The 22,064-nt window shown below is 39.5% G+C and overlaps 1 protein-coding gene across 2 annotated transcripts in view; it reads right to left on the bottom strand.

The window, feature by feature from the left end:
* The window catches only part of si:dkey-88l16.3, a 74,451-nt gene that overhangs the window by 33,636 nt on the left and 18,751 nt on the right, over nucleotides 1-22,064 (bottom strand). For both annotated transcript variants that reach the window (XM_073914494.1, XM_073914495.1), the window contains exons 16-32: nucleotides 19,242-19,508; nucleotides 18,943-19,158; nucleotides 13,894-14,094; nucleotides 13,543-13,809; nucleotides 13,244-13,459; nucleotides 11,457-11,663; nucleotides 11,106-11,369; nucleotides 10,796-11,011; nucleotides 7,649-7,855; nucleotides 7,312-7,575; nucleotides 7,002-7,217; nucleotides 3,013-3,219; nucleotides 2,666-2,929; nucleotides 2,373-2,588; nucleotides 1,641-1,796; nucleotides 692-940; nucleotides 376-591 (exon numbers count right to left, since the gene is read on the bottom strand). In XM_073914494.1, the coding sequence (XP_073770595.1) occupies nucleotides 376-591; nucleotides 692-940; nucleotides 1,641-1,796; nucleotides 2,373-2,588; nucleotides 2,666-2,929; nucleotides 3,013-3,219; nucleotides 7,002-7,217; nucleotides 7,312-7,575; nucleotides 7,649-7,855; nucleotides 10,796-11,011; nucleotides 11,106-11,369; nucleotides 11,457-11,663; nucleotides 13,244-13,459; nucleotides 13,543-13,809; nucleotides 13,894-14,094; nucleotides 18,943-19,158; nucleotides 19,242-19,508 (3,849 nt within the window). The remainder of the gene's footprint in view (nucleotides 1-375; nucleotides 592-691; nucleotides 941-1,640; nucleotides 1,797-2,372; nucleotides 2,589-2,665; nucleotides 2,930-3,012; nucleotides 3,220-7,001; nucleotides 7,218-7,311; nucleotides 7,576-7,648; nucleotides 7,856-10,795; nucleotides 11,012-11,105; nucleotides 11,370-11,456; nucleotides 11,664-13,243; nucleotides 13,460-13,542; nucleotides 13,810-13,893; nucleotides 14,095-18,942; nucleotides 19,159-19,241; nucleotides 19,509-22,064) is intronic.

The following is a 22,064-nucleotide window of genomic DNA, read 5'->3' as shown; positions in this document are numbered from 1 at the left end:
CATCAAACATCATCAGTTTGAATTTCCTCTTAAAAAAAAAAAAAAATTGGGATGACACTACATTTATACTATGCTGTTGAGTGTGTAAGTGCATAAGTACAGTGGATAAGTGCATAGTGTGCCATTTGGGATGCAGATTATGACAATTGAGCACTTTCAGCTGTTTTTAGTAGTAAAAAAAATGAGCAAAGTCTCAAGGATCAATTACACCTTGAAAGACAATATTTCAAAAATTGGGCATTTTAACATTTGCCACCATTTCTTTGCTTTGATGCCCCTTTTCAAGCAATATTCATTACGTTTGTTATGCATTTCTAATTGGAGTAATTAAAGGTTCAAATGTGCCATTTCTGGATTCTTCAACAGCACACTTACCACAGTCAGCCTCATCTGCACCATCCCAGCAGTCTCTCATACCATTACAGACAAACACTTCTGGAATACAGCGGGTGTTCCCATCGCATCGAATACTGCAGGTCTTGGTGGGTTTCCAGCAGTTGGCTTCATCAGAGTGATCCGGACACTGAGGAGTCCCATCACACACTTGCCGAAAATCAATACACTTCTTTCCCTGAATACACTGAAACATGCCTGTGAAGAAATCAGCATGCCAAGAATAGGTGAGTTGGATAGAAGTTACTGTTAATACAGTTGTTTTAATGAATTTCACGATGTGTGTGAACAGTCTCACCAGGATCGCACTGAAGTTCACAATCTTCTTCATCAGATCCATCTCTACAGTCTCTGTCTCCATCACATAGATGATTGTACCGGACACACTCGCGTCCATTTTTACAGGGTTTAGAGCCCACACGACACTTGAAGGGAGTCATTTTGGTTTTACATCCAACCTCATCAGAACCATCAAAGCAGTGAGATTGGCCATCACAAACAAGAGCTTCCGCAATACACTTCCTCCGGTCCTCACACAGAAAGTCACCTTTATGATCAACAGAAAAAAAACTGGCATAATTGGCAAGAGTCATGACAGATTAGATATGTGGGATAATGGAACAAATGGAAAGAGAAGGTAAAGGAGAAGGTGGAGGAAGGGAGGGAAATGAGGAGTTAACTTTCTTCACATTTGTGCTATTTTACAAGAAAAAGAGAAGGACAAGGACAAGAAGACTGATGTGGAATGGAAAAATGAGGTGAAAAAAGGGGGATGAGATCAAGGAGAAGAATAATGTGGTTAAAAACAATGACAACGTTAAGCAGTGAAGGTGGAGATGGAAGAGGAAAATGAGGAGTCGAAGAAAAGCAAAGAAAATTGAAAGATCGAGAGTTGAAGAGAAGAAAAATGGGGATAGGTATAGGAAGGAGCGAAGAGAGGCGAACAATGAGTAGAATGAGGATGGGGAGGAGAAAATGTTGAGCCTGATGAGGAAAAAATTAGAAGAAATGAGGGAAAGTGAATGAAAAACAGAACAAACAGACTGATAAGAATATCGTCATGCAAGGTAAGCACATGTTTCCATGGAAAAATAATAGGAATGTAGTGCACTAAAATGGGAAAAGGCTTTGTGTTAATGGCCCTTTAGAAAGGTTTCGGGCACTAGTAAGCAAAGCACGATGGGACCCAAAGGGTAAATCAACTTGGACTGGTTTCAGCAGGTTGTTTTCTGCTGGGAAAGAATTACCTGGAACAGCACATGCATCTAAACAAGAAGCTTCATCAGACCCATCAGGACAGTCTCTTCTGCCATCACATAGCTGAGCCTGGGACACACACACTGACATATCCGGACACAGGACAGAGGGACTCTCACAGCTTGTCTGATCTGGTCTGGATGCAGCTGTCATGAAACATGAAGCAAGCAAGGTTTTATTAGAACATTTATTTGAACAACATGTCATTTGTTAAAAAAAGTTGCTTTTTAAAAAGCGTTTAGAGGATTAGATGATTAATAAGGAGTTAGAGTTGGGAAGGAACACCTGACAAGTCAAGTCTTGTCTTCTCCCACCTTGGACTAATCTGGTCACTGTTCTTTACTACAATGAAGATTGTTAAATCATGTCACCGGAATAACCACTAGACAATCAGAGCCAACTAATGTGCACCTTTCAATACTTGGAAGATTGTTATAAATCAGGGGTGCCTAAGTGTGGCTTGGAAGAATAATGGAAAAAGTTGGTCTCTGCATGCACGGATGGAGTTGTAGTAAACGTTGGACTTGACAATGGTGTTTGTCCCCAAATTACTTGAAGTAGTGGCAATTGGTGTTATGATTTTCACATCTTAATACTTATAATGACAGCATAGGCTATGCCTTGAACAGTAGGACCACCAAACAACATCTATAGTAGATCTCTAGGGCCATATCCAGTTTAGATAAAGTAAGGCTTTTTACAGTTCAGAAATTTTAACTCACCACAATTATCTTCATCTGTGCCATCTCGACAGTCTCTAATCCCATTGCAGATAAAGGCTTCAGGAACACAGTGATGGTCCCAGTCACAGCGTAAGCTGCAGCTCCTAGAGGGTTTCCTGCATCCTGCTTCATCAGAATTATCCAGACACTGAGGAGTCCCATCACACACCTGATTCATTTTGATACATCTCCCCCCAGAAACACACTGGAACTGGCCTGTGACGGAAGAACGGAAGAATGTCAGTACTTGAACATAAATGGCCAGTGAGTGTAGATTTGAAGGTTAGACTAACCTTCTTGGCATTGATGACCACAGTCCTCTTCGTCAGATCCATCCTTACAGTCCTCATCTCCATCACACAAATGACTCTGTGGGACACATCCACGCCCATCTTTACAAGGTTTAGAGCCCACACGACATGCAAGTGCTGGTCTGGTTGTAGTTTTAGCTGGTATGGAACAATCCAGCTCATCAGAGTCATCAAGGCAGTCGGAGTGACCATCACACACCAGATTCCCTTCAATACACTTTCTTCTGTCCTTACACAGGAAATGACCTGGCACAATTTTACAGTGGTACATTAGTTTTTAGTTCATTCTGTCAATAAAAGTTTATTTACACTGAGGCTCGAAGGTTTACCAGGTTTTGAACAAACATCTATGCATGAAACTTCATCAGAACCATCAGGACAATCGATTCTCCCATCACAGATCTGAGTCTGGGTAATGCAGAGTGATGTTACAGGACACAGCCTGGAGGGACTTCTACAGACGGGAGGTGGAGGCTGCAAACCTGAAGTGTCTTTGTTTGGCGTCACCGATTTATCTTCTTCACCTTTAATTTCAGCTGTAAAAGATTTAGATTAAAACCCTTATCAGGTCTGTTACATTCTACATGTCAAATGTTCAGATGGACTGGTCTAACCATATCAGAAACTGCTGATCTGCTGATATCAACAGCAGTTCAGCAGGTAAATACAATGTCAATGTCAGAGACTAGTTCAATTTGATAAAATAGTTACTATCAAATGACCACTCATTACAACTGAGGTCTGCGGAAGCACATCTCTAAACAAATAACATGTCAAAACCCAAGGCAGAGCTATAGCACTAGAGGAAGATGCTCCTTTCAGCTAGAAGGAGAAAACTGAGCCTAAAATTTCCACAGGCCCAATAAAAACTAAAGGGTCACGAAACATCAAAACACATATTTTGAGCTGTTGACAGTCGTATACGTGTCCCACACTGTTAAAAACACTATTAGGACACATTTTACTAAAAAGTAGGGATGTAACAATATTGTAAATACCGTCATACCGCAATAGCAATTTCTTTCAATATTACCGTGGTTGTGACTCAAAATCATAGGTGTTTTGGCAAAAAGTTTGCTCAGGCGAAAGGAGCGAATGAGAGGTAGCGGAAACTACAATTTTCATCAGCCCAGGCGTGGCCATCATCCTTTGCAGTCTGCTGTTGCTACAGATCCAGTAATGCAGAAATGGAGGGTGCTGCTAGTCCCTAAAAATGGTCGAACCTAAAGCGGGTTTTAAATCAGATGTGTGGAAGCATTTCAGTTTCTCTCTGAAAATAAACAAGAAAGAAGAAAAGGTGACAGAAAAAAAGGGTATGCAGGCACTGCCAGACTGTGCTGAAATACAAGTCGGGGAATACGACTAACATGATGGGGATTCTTTTAGTCAAGGGGACAGCAGAACACAGCACACTGCTCAGATTGATGAAGACATTGACTTGTACCACCAAGAGACCTCTATCTCACTTATGGCTTGTCCTTTCGAGTGGTGTTTTTTTTTTACATGGTTTAAAAATTTTTGTTATTAAAATTGAATAATTTAAGTTCCTGTTTTAAAGTTTACAGATTGATAATTTGTATGTCATTGATCTGTTCTGTGTTGAGGTAACTTGAACATTCTAGCACTTTGAGTCTCTTCAATAGTTTTGTTTTTCCTTTAAATGATTCAATAAATACCTTACAGTGCCATTCATACCGAGGTATTACCGTAATGTGGAATTTTGATACTGTTACATCCCTACTAAAAAGTTTTTGCGTTATTTCGAGTAAATTTGTTTTTCCGGTTTTAAACTAATTTTTGAAGCTGCGTTATGGACATGAGATCTCAGTATTCCAGTGTGTGCGATCAGTGCCCTTACACTGCAAGCAAACTATTGCCGACCATCGTGTTTAATTTTCGCCGCATTTTCTGACAGAATAGTCTACACACACACACGGCTATCTGACCTACCGAGTGCATCCGAGTAACCAAGAAATGCGGAGGTTTTTTTCCTCTTATACGACGTGCAGTATTAAACATTCCACCGTCATTAAACAGTCACTGTCTTTCTCCACTGCGTCTGTGTGTTTGTTTTTCCTCTATGAAAATCAGCGCGTGCCCAAATGGAAACTCCCATTTTTATTCAAATCCCTTCCCTTTTCCCTCCCCTGAAACTCCAACCCAAACAGATAGACACACCGACTTTCCTGACTTTTTCCAAACTAGAAGCGTGAAAAACCCCTGCTGAAACGGGGGGTTTCTTGGTCCTTTAACAATAGAAGATTGGTAAAAGATTGATTTCTGCTTTGGTTCCAGACATGGATGATTCAGTATCAGTTCAGTAATAGATCATAACTGTTTATTATGTAATAATGTCATATGCACTCATGTCACGGAAGCATATTATGCCAAGGGTGAATAATTAAAACGCTCCAACTACTTAAAAGCTGAAAACTGTACACAATTCACTTCTTGCAAAGTTGAGCTGTCACTGATGGTACAGTAGTTTTCTGGGCACACAAAACACATTTTACAGATTTGGGAGGGAAACTCCTCAACAACCACCACCAGTGTGCAGCATCCACCTGGATGTAACTGTAGCCATTTTGTGCCAGACCGCACACCTGCTTATTGGTGGAGAGATGAGAGTGATGAAGCTAATACTGATATGTGGATGGTTAGGATGCCATGATAGACAGAGACCAGTGGGCAAGTTTGGTCAGGATACCAAGGTTACACCCCTACTCTTTTCAAAGGACATCCTGGAACATTTAATGGTCAGAGAGTCAGAATCCTAGCTCAGTCTCATTCAAGGGGTGGTGTTCTCTGACAGTTCAGTCCTTATCAGTATATTTGTGGCATTAGAACCCACAGAGACAATGAGAGGAGCATCCCATGCTGGCCTCAATAGCACCCGTTCCAGAAGCAACTTATTTTCGCCATATGGCCCATCAGAGGTACAAACCAGGAACAACACTGCTTGGCTTCAGTGGGTAATCATGTGATGGCTGCAGAGAGCTAGCTGCCAGCATGCTATCATGAATGTTACCAAGTACTTGAGTGTGTCAGTTTATGGCAGTTTACTCAAACCTGATGCTAGAAAGGAGGTACATTGAATAAGTGATTGGTGAGTGCAGACTCTCACATTAAATTTTGCATTTAACAGAAAAAGCACCATGTTGCAAAAAAAAATTCTGTCTGCTTGTGTGGTTTGACATATTATGCCTTGTTTCCACTAAGCGCTATAGTTCAATACAGTATGGTACACATTTTCAACCATCTAAGGTACCAAAATAGTGAACTGTGCTATACCACTTTGAGAATGACGTTGATCCCAACATCATGGCATACATCACATCAAGAATGTAAGGCCGTACTCACACTAGGTACAGTTGCCTCGAACCGGGCCAAAGCACGCTTGTCCCCCCTCCCGTTTCCCCTGACGGCCCACGCTCACACCACAAACGGGCTTCGGCACGCTTACGTCATCGCTGCTGTGCTGTTCAGAGAGAAGCACTCTCTCACTCAGCAGCACAGTGGAGATTTCTTTAGTTATATCGTTTCAGTCGTTTTATATGCCGTCAAATATTTCGCCAAACAGTCCTTAGGGATGCGGGGACACGCAGTCAGATATTTCGCCAAACAGATCCGCCACTTTTGGCGTTCATAAACAATCATAAAGCTCTCGTGCTGCAGGAATGAGGAGGTCTGCTGAAGGCGCGCAGCTGTCGTGCAGTGAGGAGTCTGCGTCTTTAATAAACTACAGCAGTTTGCGTTCACTGAACAGTAAGAATGATTAATAAATCCATATGAAACAGTCCCTTAAAAGTCACGTCTCGCTTTCAGTTTCGGGCTTTGGCGCGTTTTGCACTCACACACAAGCGTACTGTGCCAAAGCCCAAGTGAACCGGGCTCAGGCACACCTCTTCCAACCGGGCCAGGGCCAGCCAAGTGAACCGTGCTTGAGCCCAAATCAGCGCACTCACACTTCTCAAACGATCTGGGAAACGGGCCTGGGCACAGTACGGATGGCATAGTGTGAGTAGACCCTAAGACTACTGTTGACATAGCAAACAAGCCTGATCCAGTTAACCTGTACAGCTCAGTGAAAATGAGGCATCACCGGACTATTATGGTGTAAGTTTGGGTAAGAATTGCTTGTCTAACAACTGAGAAGTGCATTATTTTGGAAAATAGTCAAAGAAACCCTTTTAAAAATGCAGTTTAGAATTCTTTGGTAGTGCTAGTGGTCATAGAGATTAGTTAACATTTAAACAGTGAAAGGGCAGAAAAGAAAATATATTTAAAATAAGTGTTTTTTTTTTTTTTAAGCACTCACAGCAGTTAGCTTCATCAGTGGCATCTACACAGTCTCTCTCTCCATCACAGAGGAAGCTCTCTGGGATGCAGCGAGTTTTATTATCACACTGATGTCTGCAGTCGTGTGATCGAGTGAAACAGTTCAGTTCATCAGAGCGGTCCTGACACTGAGGGGTGCCGTCACACACCTGCTTTTTGTCGATACACATCCTCCCATGAGCACAGCGGAACTGATCTAGGAGCAAACATTTGTTTAATATTGACAATAAGTTAAATATCAAAAGCTAAGACTAGAAGTAAAATCACTAATAGTTCAAAGAAATCTTTACCTGCTTTACAGCGGTTTGGACAGCCCCGCTCATCCGACCCATCCTTACAATCCTTCTCTCCATCACACACATGATCATGCAGGACACACTGACGCCCATCATTACAGGGTTTAGAGCCCACACGACACTTCAGTGGCACTTTATTTAAGGTTCTGGCTGACAAGTAACAAGCCATCTCATCAGAGCCATCAAAGCAGTCAGATCGACCATCGCACACCTGATTTCCATCAACACACTTCCTGCTGTCCTTACACAGGAAGTCACCTGGGATAATATTACATGTGTCAGTGCTTTCCTCTTTGAAATAAAACTTGTGTGAGGCCAAGCAAAGATTTACCAGGATTAGAACAAGCGTGGACACAGGAAACTTCATCAGAACCATCCGGACAATCAAGTTTGCCATCACAGAGCCGAGTCTGGGAAATGCAGAGTGATGTTCCAGGACACAACATTGAATGACTTTTACAGACTGGAGGTGGAGGCTGAACATCAGAGCGGTCTTTGTTCAGTGTGACCAAATTTATATCCACACTTTTAATCTCAGCTGAAAAAATGAGTAGAAAGGGCATTTATTAAAAGATTAAAACCCCAACATGCTAGGTAATAAATCCGTAGTAGTATGCACATTTTTCACCATGCACTAATTAGATCAGTGTTGGTGTTTGAGCAAAGGTGTAAACAAAAAGCGCATACTGACACATTTACCTATTTATTATGCAAGAGGATTAGGATTTCCAAAGTCTTCGTAACAGTAGGCGAGAAGTACACATATGAGCTACAATTAAATTGACGTGGGTAGTCATGTGAAGACAACATAGTAGATGTGGTTACTTAAAATTCCATTCATACTACAGACAATAATGGTCGATAAGTGCTTTCAAACATAGCACCTGTGATTCATCTTGACAGTGCCATCTTTCACTGTGTGTCACGGTGTCTACATGCTCAAAAATCATTTATAATCAGGAGTTTAAACTGACTACTGCTTAAATGCATGCAGATGCTTGGTTTGTTTTTGCCAGAGTAACTGAGGCACAAGCTGTAAAGACTTCACCCTCTTCTGGAAAGGGGGCTGAAAGCAGCAGCTTACACATTGGCTGTTTCTCAATATACATTTTTCAGCGTTCTTGTGTCCTTGTGTAACGCCATCATCAAAAACTCAAGACCACAAGAACGGAGGACATGCTAAAAGTTCCCGGATGTTTTCTTCATATTGAGGACTCATAGATGCAGACTTGAGAGAAAACTTGCTTGAAAAGTGCTACAGGTCCTTGCAGCTAAAGGAGGTGGGGATAGTACCATTTTATATCCTTGCTATTAAAGTTTAGAGATATAACTTAAGCAACAATAACTTAAGTTTCCCTAAATAATACGGTGAAAGTAAACATTAACATGAATATCTATATAAAGGCATAAACACATTAAGGGTGTTCATTTGCTGAAATTTGTATTAAAATCTGCTTCATTTGTATTGTGCAAATAATTTTTGCATGGTTTCGGGCCGTGAAAAGAAGTAAAAACAAAATTGTTGTATAAATGCTGTAATGTTTTAATTTTCCAATAAAAATACGTGAAGGTCATGTGACCATCAGGAAGAACTCAGCATCTCATTTCTCACAAGATGCGTTCTGTGTTCCTGCAGTCTCCCAAGGTTATACTTCCAAGGTAAGCTGGCAAGAATGTCTACACAAGAACACCAGTATGCCCTGTGATCTTGGAATTGAGAAACAGCCATTAACACACCTGGGAGTTAAGTAAATCTTTTATATAAAAAAAAAACTGCATACCAAGACAGTATTATCGGAATAGGAGCATGGTAACACTTTAGAATAACTGTGCATTATAACTAGTTATTAGATCATTAATAAACTGTTAAAGAGCTATAAATTGCTTGTTAAAAGTTAACAGTTTGTCAATTACTTATAACTGTGCCTTTTAGATAGCCAGTAGATAACTTACAAGCTGTTAGTTAAGTTATAAATGAATTGTTAACTGTGTTTTAATGAATTATAACTATACCTAGTAAATTAGTAACAGATCATGAACAAGCGGTTAGTAGAATACTTACTAAACTGTTAGTAAATGTGAAAAAGTTGCAACTTTAGAATAACGTCCCAAGAACATACTTAGGCTAATAACTAACATTTAACTAATGTAACTCGCACTGCACAGATCAGTTGTTCATAGTTTGTTTACCACCTACTAATACCAGTGAAACTTTGTAGAACAGTATATGGATGGAACAAGTGCAAGCTACAGAAACTTGATGTGACATTTAAAATATAACTTTTTTGTACCTTAACCTGGTCTCACTCATGGGCTTTGCAGTGTGCTGTATTTTACCAAAGAAACTCCACAGATGAAATGTTGAACGTTGTGTTTAATGTATAGAAACACACATACTGCGCCATCACATGACAGAACAGCAGTATACAACAGAATACAAACCCATGAGGTTTGGGCCCTTTTATATAGTAGTTAAGTGTTAGTTATTAGTATATTAGCTTATGCATGTTATTGGGAGGTTATTGTAAAGTTGCAACAATTCCTAATTTACTAACCGTTAATAAATGAAGAATAGTTGCAAATAGAATAACTTCCCATTAACAAACTATTAACTGATACTAAAGTCTGTAGTAGGTAATTTACTAACAGCTTGTTCACAATCTATTATTAATTTATTAGGTATAGTTATAAATAATTAAAATACACAGTTAACATGTCATTTATAACTTAATTAACAGCTTGCAGGTAATCTATTGACTAAATCTAAAAGGCACAGTTATAAATAATTAACAAACTGTTAACTATTATTTAACAAGTAATTTAAAACTCTTTAACAAACATTTTATTAATGATCTAATTAGTTATTTTGCATAGCTATTCTAAAGTGTAACCAAGAAAACGGACTACTGCAACCAGCGGCCGTGGAAAGACAAAAGCCTCTGACTCAAGCACAGAACACATGCTCTAGAACAGGGATGTCAAACTCAATTTCTGGAGGGCCACAGCCCTGCACAGTTTAGCTCCAACCCTGCTCTAACACACTTACCTGTAGGTTTTTAAACAAGCCTGAAGGACTCAATTAGTTTGATCCAGTGTGTTTAATTAGAGTTGGAACTACACTGTGCAGGGCTTTGGCCCTTCCAGGAATTAAGTTTGACATCCCTGCTCTATTTAATCGGCTGCTTTCCGTTGGGTGCGTTCACGAACAGCTTTTTGGTTCAGAGACTAGATGCCAGAGGTGACAACACAGTTGCTTTTTGTCTGGCATTGCCTTTGTGTGTACCAGCCTTTAGAGATGTATACATAGTGGAAAGTAAGGCTTTTTGGCTAATTTTTTACAGAAATTACACTAACTTTCAAAGTCTAAGAGTCCATTTAAAATAAAGTGAAGAGCATGTGGTTAGAAAGACACAGAGAGTAAAAAAAAACAAAACAATTAACCCTCTGTGGTGTTTAGAAACAAAAAAACATAACTCACAGCAGTTAGCTTCATCAGTGGCATCTACACAGTCTCTCTCTCCATCACAGAGGAAGCTCTCAGGGATGCAGCGAGTTTTATTATCACACTGATGTTTGCAGTCGTGTGATCGAGTGAAACAGTTCAGTTCATCAGAGCGGTCCTGACACTGAGGGGTGCCGTCACACACCTGCTTTTTGTCTATGCACATCCTCCCATGAGCACAGCGGAACTGATCTAGGAGCAAACATTTGTTTAATATTGACAATAGGTTAAAAATCAAAAGCTAAGACTAGAAGTAAAATCACTAATAGTTCAAAGAAATCTTTACCTGCTTTACAGCGGTTTGGACAGCCCCGCTCATCTGACCCATCCTTACAATCCTTCTCTCCATCACACACATGATCATGCAGGACACACTGACGCCCATCATTACAGGGTTTAGAGCCCACACGACACTTCAGTGGCACTTTATTTGAGGTTCTGGCTGACAAGTAACAAGCCATCTCATCAGAGCCATCAAAGCAGTCAGATCGACCGTCGCACACCTGATTTCCATCAACACACTTCCTCCTGTCCTTACACAGGAAGTCACCTGGTACAATAATACAGATGTCAGTGCTTTGTGCCAACAACTCTTTAAAAAAAAAAGACATACATTGAAGATCAAGAAAAGATTTACCAGGATTAGAACAAGCGTGGACACAGGAAACTTCATCAGAACCATCTGGACAATCGAGTTTTCCGTCACACAGCCGTGTCTGGGAAATGCAGAGTGATGTTCCAGGACACAACATTGAGGGTCTTTTACAGACTGGAGGTGGAGGCTGAACATCTGAGCGGTCTGTGTTTCGTGTGACCACATTTTTTTCCACATTTTTAATCTCAGCTGGCAAGAGGAGCAGATCCAAAAAAAAATTTAAATCACAACATGCATGAGTGTGACTTATTCCACATGCAAACAGCAAAGCAAAAAAAAAAAAAAAAAAAAAAAAAAAAACATCAAAAAATTATTTTCGCTGCTTGTGTAAACTACTTATTTCAAGAGTTCACACTTTGATATTGCTTGATATTAATAACAACAGGGTATGGCATGCTGCCCCAGGAGAGAACCTTGAGCTCTAAGATAATTGAGCCCAGGGATCCCACCAGGTCAATAAGCATGTAAGAGGGTATAAGATCAGGTAGTACTCGAGAGCTCCCCCTGGTAAATGAGAAAGAGGGGGAGATGGGGTGGATTCTTCAAAAAATGAAGATGAGAGTAAAGCTGCAGTCACCCTTGACTTTTCTCTCCACAGACCTCCATTCATACGCACGCAAATGCATCAGACTGGAAACGCAATGTCATGCGTCAAGTTTCGCAGGTTGCTGCATGAACTCTGACTTGCGAAATCGCATCACTTGACTGCGTGAGACCAAACAAAGATCAAAACATGACCTAAAACATGACAAATTTAAAACAGAGCAATCAATGGATTTTTAATTGTCTAAGAATCTTGTTTAATCCCGCCTCTTTTCACAGAGCCGAACGACAATTTCTCAGACACAAACGTAATGCTAGATGAGATTTATAGTGAGTTTGAAATAATCCGATTGGCTTACTAATGATTACAAATGAGAGACCAGCCGCGATCAATCATATCACCTACTCTTCTCAAAATTACTTTGTAAAACTTCATTTAACCCAAGCAGAATCAACAATTGAGTTTAACAACTTAAATGTTTTATGTTCAATTTACTTGAGTTTATAAAAAACAAGTTAGATTAATTTATTAGTGTTGGGACAACAAATAAATTGTGTGGAACGCAGCATTTTTTAGTGTTTAACAGAGGTTATATGCACATTTTTCAACTTATTTAGTGCATAGTTACGGTTTATGACCAAAGGTTTGACCACAATCTCAAATTTAAACACTTCCCAAATGCTTAATTTGGAATAGTAGCATTTGCGAATTAATAGTATTCGAAAAACAATAGGTAAGTAGTACATGTATGAGCTCCTCTAAAAGCACACATCCAATTCATACTTTACCATCCCATGAGGACATTAGAGAGGATTTATGAATGGAAGTGAAGAGATCAAACTGATATGGGTAGTCGTGATACAACAAAGGATGTGGTTACTACACATTCTGCATGCTGCACGCACATCTTGAACATTTTCAAACATGGTAATTCATCTATAGCAGGGGTCACCAATCTCGTTCCGGGAGGTCCAGTCCCCTGTAGGGTTTAGCTCCAACTTGCCACAACACATGCCTGGGTGTTTCAAATATACAGAGTAAGACCTTTATTAGCTTGTTCAGGTGTGTTTGATTAAGGTTGGAGCTAAAATCTGCAAGACACCGAACTTCCAGGAACAAGTTTGGTGATCCCTGATCTATAGTATGTGATTTTTGGACACAGGACATGACAAAGATCTACAAAGTTACAAATGGGATAGTCCAACTAAATAAAAATTTAACTCACAGCAGTTAGCTTCATCAGTGGCATCTACACAGTCTCTCTCTCCGTCACAGAGGAAGCTCTCAGGGATGCAGCGAGTTTTATTATCACACTGATGTTTGCAGTCGTGTGATTGAGTGAAACAGTTCAGCTCATCAGAGCGGTCCTGACACTGAGGGGTGCCGTCACACACCTGCTTTTTGTCTATGCACATCCTCCCATGAGCACAGCGGAACTGATCTAGGAGCAAACATTGATATATGTCAGTTCCTCAACTGTTAGATCTCATAAATCAGCTCATGGGTCATTTTGATGAGTTTTACCTGCTTTACAGCGGTTTGGACAGCCCTGCTCATCAGATCCATCTTCACAGTCCTTCTCTCCATCACAAACATGATCGTGCAGGACACACTGACGTCCATCATTACAGAGTTTAGAGCCCACACGACACCTCAGTGGTCCTGAGTTTGAGTTTTCACTAGCCATAGTAGGACATCCATCCTCATCTGATCCATCAGTGCAGTGGGAGCGGCCGTCACACACTAAATCTTTTCCCACACACTTACTGCCATCCTTACATGGGAAATCATCTGGAAAAGCACAGAAGTAAGCCTGTCACTTTCTTTAAAGTGTCTTAATTTTATGTTTGCTATTGCTAAGATGGGCTACTTCACCAGGTTTTGCGCAATCGTCAAAGCATGAATCTTCATCAGAACCATCAGGACAATCAGTTCTCCCATCACACAGCCGATTCGGAGAAATGCACTCTAATGTTCCTGGACACAACACTGATGGACTTTGACAGACTGGAGGAGATGATGTAGGAGTGTCTTCATAGATTGGCATCACACTGACTTCCCCTCTGCTAGTCTTAGCTATAATAGAAAAACAAATATACAAAGAGTGTACATTGGTAGTGTCACTGTTAGTCCAAAATAATATGCATAAATTGCTATTAAAGATGTAAAAGTTCACTGGAGTTATTGTTCGTTATGTACATCAGTTTTGAGGTCACAGTTGGGGTCGGATACAATACAAAAGGAATACTGCAAGTACAAAAATTCCCAGTACTTACCTTTTCTGTTTATTTTAAACAGGCAGAAGTGTTTTGTCACTATCAGCTACAGAAATGATAAGCTACTTTTGATGCAAAAGTAAAAAAACACAATAATGGAAAATAAAATGTTAGAATTACCAAACGAATTAGGAATTTGTAATTAAAAAATAAGCTCAGCTCTCTCCTAAAAAAACCCCATTAATTGTGTTGTAAGATTCAGTCAGTTTCAAAACTGAAATCTCATAATGAAAATGGCAAAACCACTTCTGAACTCTGTGGTGTCGTGGTTTCAGACATTAAGGGCTATATTTTAATAATCTAGGTGCAAAGTGTAAAGTGCATGGTACAAAAGCAGTAAGGGCATGTCTGAATCCTCTATTGCTATTTTAATGACTGAAAATATTCTCTACGGCCTGGTGAATGGTCTAACAGGGTTGTGCTTATTCTCTTAATGAGTTATAGGTGTGTTTTTAGAGTCAGTCTCATCTCTTATTTCTTTTAAAACCCAGTTGTGTCACACCATGGCAAATTTTGCCATTTCCATAGCGGACTTTAAGAGAAAAATCTGAATGCTTCACTAGCGAGAAAACAGATAAACGAACCATCTGTTGTGCGAGGATAAAGAACATGCCTCCTCCATTTGGCTTCTTTACTTTTATGCTTTACTCTTACTTTTGTGGATAAGGAAACGGTGGAAACTCACTCAAAGACATTCGTTAGCCTACATTTCGTAATTTCATTTGTTAAGCACAAACATGTGTTTCAAAACCATTTCCAAAATGAGTTTTAATTTTCAGCAAAATCATAATTGAACAATGATAACAAAGTGCGGTCACACAAACAAATTATATCCAGACATGTGTCCTATTCTTATGCTCCATATGGTAATGCAGACGTCTCCAAAACCCAAAAGGTGGACAAAACTAAAATAGTTTATTAAAGCAAAAATTAATATGCACATGATAAAAAAATACTACTAATAATAACAACAACATTATACAAACTGTCATGAATAAACTGAAAAAGTCCCCTAAGACGAGGACATGGATGCAGTGGTTATTAGTTATGTAGAAAATAAAGTAAAAAAAAAAAAAATCTTTACATTTTTTTCTTATGCAAAGTTATCAGTATTGCTGTGCATCCTATGTGTGTTAAGCAATGTGCAAGCGCTTGGACCAGCATAGATGCATGACTAACACGCTCCGTGCTGGAATTAAGACCTGCCTTTATTTGGTCAATGGTGCAGTCCATTTCAGCTCCTCAAAATAACAAAGCGCCAACAACGGGCCCTAACACACATTTATAGATGGGAATACCCGCGAGTCCACAAAGTGGATTTGCTATTTAAACTAGGCACAAATAGTGAAAATTAGGGTTGCTCTCTTCTGAAAATAGCGACAAATTACAACTACACACGTGTTGCGTGTTATTGCGCCTGGTGTATGATAGGGCCAAAAGACAAGTTTGTTGAGATTGCTGAGTTGCTGCACTACTGTAGTGATTTCTATGTAACAGATACTGCACATCTGGACTGATTGTATTCATCATGGGACCACGTGAACTGATCCATGACCAATATATGCACAGTTACACCCCTAATTGCTAGCGATTATACTGAAACCTATGAATGATAACAGAATCATCAACTTTAAAAGCATCCTTCTAATTAAATTCAATTAGTCTTTAATTTCTAGTGATTTTTACAATGTAGATTGTGTCAAAACAGTTTAACAGATTAAGAATAGAGAATAAAAAGCCAAACTGTGGAACTTTCCAAGAATTCAGGCAGGAGAGCAGCATAAAATATGCAGTTGTAGTTCTTCTTAAACAAAAACTGATTCAGTTCAGTGTTGTATACTGTAAATACCACTTGAAGATCGATTCATTTTAGTTCACATCTGTGTAAATACAAATGTAACGGCTGAAAGCCAATCTAGTGAGAAGCAAATCCACTGATGGGCAGCTCCAGCAGTCCAAACCAAACAAGCCAGAGACGACAGTAGAACGGAACCAAAATTTCTGAAGGAAGTGTATAAAAAATAAATAAATAAATAAATAAAAAACAAGAAACCAGGCTCAGCTGGGCACGACTAGCTCTCTGGCCAAACGTCTAGTGCATAGCTGCATTCTATTATGCTTTGTATAGCAAAGACAAAATAACGCCTTGCTCGCACTGCATTTGTAGCCACTATTTATAGTCTCAGTCAAATTTGGGAAATCTTCCCGTAATCCCAGGATAAAATGGTCTTTTAGCATTGGCTTGACATGTTCAGACAGCCGCATAATGACTGTTGCAAACAAAATTTTCCCTCTGATGAAGTTCTGGCAAAGTAAGAAGATTTCAGACACGTTCCTGCATCAAACCAAGAACCAATAGGAGAGCAAAATCGGTGCAACAACTTCAAACAAGCACAGGGAAACGTCAAAACAAAAAGAGAAAAACTACTGCTACATTTGTTTTAGTGTTCATTATTAAGTATCATATCAGAGCGGGGTATTGTGAAAGGCTCACCTATGGATGACAACTAAATACTGTTGAGTTTTCTTGCATGTCCGTGTTTGCAAGGCCAGCCACAATAATCAAAATATTGACTTGTCGTACAACACATGCACATGACCTGCAACTCGAGTTTTGGTACCCCTGGTTTAGAACAGTTGTGTGTGAATTTAAACGGCTTGAAACTGTGTCATATTCTAGGTTCTTCCAAGTAGCCACCTTTTGCTTTGATTACTGCTTTGCACACTCTTGGCATTCTGAGCTTGATGAGCTTCAAGAGGTAATCACCTGAAATGCTTTTCACTTCACAGGTGTGCCCTGACAGGTTTAATAGGTGGGATTTCTTGCCTTATAAATGGGGTTGGGACCTTCAGTAGTGTTGTGCAGTAGTCAGGTGGATACACAGCTGACTGTCCTACTGAACAGACTTTTAGCATTTGTATTATGGCAAGAAAAAAGCAGCTAAGTAAAGAAAAATGAGTGGCCGTCATTACTTAAAAATAAAATGTCAGTCAGTCTGAAAAATGGGGAAAACTTTGAAAGTGTCCCCAAGTGCAGTCACAAAAACCATCAAGCAATACAAAGAAACTGGCTCACATGTGGACCGCCCCAGCAAAGGAAGACTAAAAGTCACCTCTGTTGCGGAGAATAACATCTGAGTCACCAGCCTCATAAATCGCAGGTTAACAGCAGCTTAAACTAGAAACCAGGGTTGTGTCCGAGACACAAGAAGAGAAAGTATGTACTATGTATTATGAATATAAAAAGCACAAAAGGCATTTGGACGTACTACATCTGCCATTTTGTCATGGTCACGTGATCTACCTGCGTCAGTTGCGTCACTTTACTCCCGTTCATGAAACAAGAATCATGGGATGCGCATTTCAGAATCTAGCCGGAAGTAGCAAGTCATCCGGGTACTTTTCGCATACTGATTTTAGTATGTGGTTTCGGACACAGCCCAGGTTAATGCCACACAGAGTTCTAGCAGCAGACACATCTCTAGAACAATTGTGTGAATCAGGCCTTCAGGGAAAAATATCTGCTAGGAAACCACTGCTAAGGAGAACAACAAGAAGAGACTTGTTTGGGCAAAAGAACAAAAAAAACATTTTAACAGTGAAAATCTGTACTTTGGTCTGATGAATCCAAATTTGAGATATTTGGTTTTAACCACCATGTCTTTGTGCGACACATAAAAGGTGAACGGATGGACTCTACATGCCTGGTTCCCACTGTGAAGCATGGAGGTGTGATGGTGCTTTGCTGGTGACACTGTTGAGGATTTATTCAAAATTGGCATTTTGAAAGGCATACTGAACCAGCATGGCTACCACAGCATCTTGCAGCGGCATGCTATTCCATCCGGTTTTCGTTTAGTTGGACCATCATTTATTTTTTAACAGGAAAATGACCCCTCTTGAAGCTTATCAAGAGAACGCCAAGAGTGTGCAAAGCAGTAATTAAAGCAAAAGGTGGCTACTTCGAAGAACCAAGATTGACATTTTCAGTTGTTCCACACTTTTGTATTTATATAATTCCACGTGTTAATTCACAGTTTATGATGTCTTCAGTGTGAATCTACAATTTTTAGAATCTACAATCCAACTTTGTTTGTACTGTATAATATGTAATGTATTATACTGTACATTAAGTATAATTAGGACCATTTTAACTTGAAACTGCATTCACAGGTTAAGAAAAACAAATAAAAGGGACTTCTAAAATTGTGCCATTTGTGTTGTGAATCAAAATATTGCAGTTATTTTAAAAACATTTTATATGATTGAATCGCTCTTTATGAATGGAAAATTGAGCTCATAATTGTTGGATTTCTATAATGTAAACAACACTATTAATCTAACAACTAGACCACCAGTGCCTTACAGTAGTTTTCAAATGGCATGTCATTTCTGCTTAAATTCACTGGCCAAAGTGTGACATGCATTATAAATATAAATTTCATCTCATGTTGACAAATATTCAGGCAACACTTTTGCTTCAAACTCCAAATTTAGTTTTTTTAATGGTTAAAGGTAGTTAGTGTAGCAGTAAAGTTTAGGTATGCTCTTTAAAATTACTAAAATGTAAAGCCATTGTGCTTATTAGTGAGAATTGGTCCTTAAACCAAAATTTTTAACAAGCTGTAGACAAATATCTCATACTCACGGCAGTTAGCTTCATCAGTGGCATCTACACAGTCTCTCTCTCCGTCACAGAGGAAGCTCTCAGGGATGCAGCGAGTTTTATTATCACACTGATGTCTGCAGTCATGTGATTGAGTGAAACAGTTCAGTTCATCAGAGCGGTCCTGACAGTGAGGGGTGCCGTCACACACCTGCTTTTTGTCGATACACATCCTCCCATGAGCACAGCGGAACTGATCTAGGAGCAAACATTGGTATATGTCAGTTCCTCAACTGTTAAATCTCATAAATCAGCTCATGGGTCATTTTCATGAGTTTTACCTGCTTTACAGCGGTTTGGACAGCCCTGCTCATCAGATCCATCTTCACAGTCTTTCTCTCCATCACACACATGATCGTGCAGGACACACTGGCGCCCATCATTACAGAGTTTAGAGCCCACACGACACCTCAGTGGTCCTGAGTTTGAGTTTTCAGCAACCATAGTGGGACATTCATCCTCATCTGATCCATCAAAGCAGTGAGAGCGACCGTCACACACTAAATCTTTCCCCACACACTTACTGCCATCCTTACACAGGAAATCATCTGGAAAAAAAAAAAGTTAAAATTTCCATTTGTTTTGTACAATTTGTTACAATGACCTAGATGAATAAAACCCAATGACAAAAACAAAAAAATAAAAACTAAAGTAAAACAAAAACTAACCAACTGAAAACAAATCGGAATTAAAAGCAAAACAAGCAAGATCAAACTGAAAAAGCAGCAAAAGAAAACAAACAATTAAAAATATCAAAAAAAAAGAAAAGCAAACCAAACCCAAACAAAAAAAGACATTAAACAAAAAAGATAAAACAAAAAAGACTGACAAACAATAAAACAAAACAAAAAGAAAAGCAGAAAAACAACAGTAACAAATACAAACAAAACAGTTTTTATGGTTTATTATTGTAAAGAAGTTGATGGGCTCCTAGCCATCAGGGGCCTGATTCATAAAGGAGGTTAAGTGCAAACTCTGAGTATTTATGCCTGAAATTAAAGAAACTCTGGGTTTTCCGTTTCAAAATGGCAGGTTTGTTAAACTCGAGAAAGCAGGTTAAGTCGAGCCTGTTTCTGAAAGAGAGGTAACTAACTCAGAGACAGTTACCGTGGTAACTTACTCTGTAAATATAACCTGGTCAGGAGCAGGTTTTATTCTCTAAACTCTGAGTTTCTGTCCTTCTCCTCCCCTTTTTTAAAGACGAAGCAGTATTTGTCGCCTTAGCCTTGCGTTTCCACCCACCCATTTTAATGCTCTTTTTGGATATGCGCAGAAAAACGATTAATGGAAACGTCATGATGCACATAACTTTTAAAAATTTGCATAAAAAATGCACATAACTAAGTAGGATGAGCTTTTATTTGATTAAAAAAATAAGCTCAAACTACGATGGAAACACTTTTACTGAAGGCTGATCACACTGTAACAGATCTTAAATGTTGTTTTGGTTATTCATTCTAAAACGCAGTTTCAGTATTAAATGTTATGATATTATTAATGACCTCCAGAGCATCTGGAGAATGTCAAGAGCGTCTGTTCTCCGCATCTCATGCCTTCAAACGCCCCCACGCATTCATTGAGCGTCAGCGTGCTCTTCTGAGGCGCAAGTACATTTATTAAGTAAAGCAAAGACTCGCGCAGCTTCTTCTACCGCAGTAAATTCTGCTTTTACAGTTGATATTTGGCCCCCCATTTAATCAGGAAGTTCAATTCAATTCAGCTTTATTTGTATAGCGCTTTTACAATGTAGATTGTGTCAAAGCAGCTTCACATAAATGGTCATAGTAACTGGAATAGTGTAGTTCAGTTTTTAGTGTTTAAGTTCAGTTCAGTTCAGTTTAGCTCAGTTCAGTGTGATTTAATCATTACTGAGAGTTCAAACACTGAAGAGCAATTTCATCGATGTGTAGCTCTACCAATCCTGAACCATGCGAGCCAGTGGCGACAGCGGAGAGGGGAAAAAAACTTCACCTGATGGGAGTGAAGATAAAAAAACCTTGAGAGAACCAGACTCAGTTGGGCACGACCATTTTAATTTCTCCGCTGGCCAAAAGTCTTGTGCAGAGCTTCAGTCACCGCGGTGGAGGCTGGAAGATGGCCTCAGCGAAGACTCGTCTGTCCCTGGAGCATCGCTGGAATCAGTAACAGTAAATGACAATATTGTTCTCTTTGACTCCTTGGATGGAAACGCTGCTTTATTCGCACACCGCTACTTTATTCGCACACCTATAATGCGTTATTCCAGTTTCACACATAAATTTAATTAATGTATTTGTATGGAAACATAGCCATTACCTACATTTTAGTCACACAGAGAACAGTCACATACGAGAATGGTAAAGTTCAGCTGGAGAAAGAAAGTGATTTCTTTTTTTCAGATGTTGTCATGGTCACTCGTAATATCTGCGCTCCATTTGATAATGCCATTGATAATGCACAGGGTGCGCGCTTAACTCTGAGTTGGTCTGAGTTAACCTAACTCAGATCGCTATTATGAAACCAAAAACTCTGAGTTGATTTACAGAGAGATTAAAAACTCAGAGTTCAGGTTTAAACTCCTGAGTTGGTTGAACCTCCTTACTGAAACAGGCCACAGGAAGTAGGTGGAGAGTCCACAAACATTAACACAATTAAATAAACAGAAAACAAACACGCTGCATCAGCCCCTCCTGGAAAACTTCAGCCTATCACTACTTTTATCCTTCTTGCACTTCATACATGGAATACATGTTAGCACCACTAGTCTCACTCAGGCCCTGTTTACAAACAGTTTTAAAACGCACAAGTTTTGCTACGGTTATGCCTTTCGTCCATGATAAGCTGGAGTTTTCAGACCTCAAAAACATGAAGTGTTATGGAAACAATGAAGAGGTCGGATCATATTAAAACGCTGCTGCTCCATCAGTGTGGATGAGAGAAAATGGATGCATCTGAAAACATGGCTTTCTGCAAAATAGAGACATCTGAAGACAGGGCTTTTTTTTATCAATATCTAGTGCACAAGGTTCACTCTTGCATTCTTTCCTTGAAAGTTCAGACTTAGAAAGTTTAATAGGGAAACAAACACCCGAGGACATGTCGGGTATCATTCGTATCACCCTGCC

This window comes from Danio rerio, chromosome 10 (assembly GCF_049306965.1).
Source record: "Danio rerio strain Tuebingen ecotype United States chromosome 10, GRCz12tu, whole genome shotgun sequence".
In the NCBI taxonomy this organism is placed as follows: Eukaryota; Metazoa; Chordata; class Actinopteri; order Cypriniformes; family Danionidae; genus Danio; species Danio rerio.
This window is presented reverse-complemented; position numbering and strand designations above follow the sequence as displayed.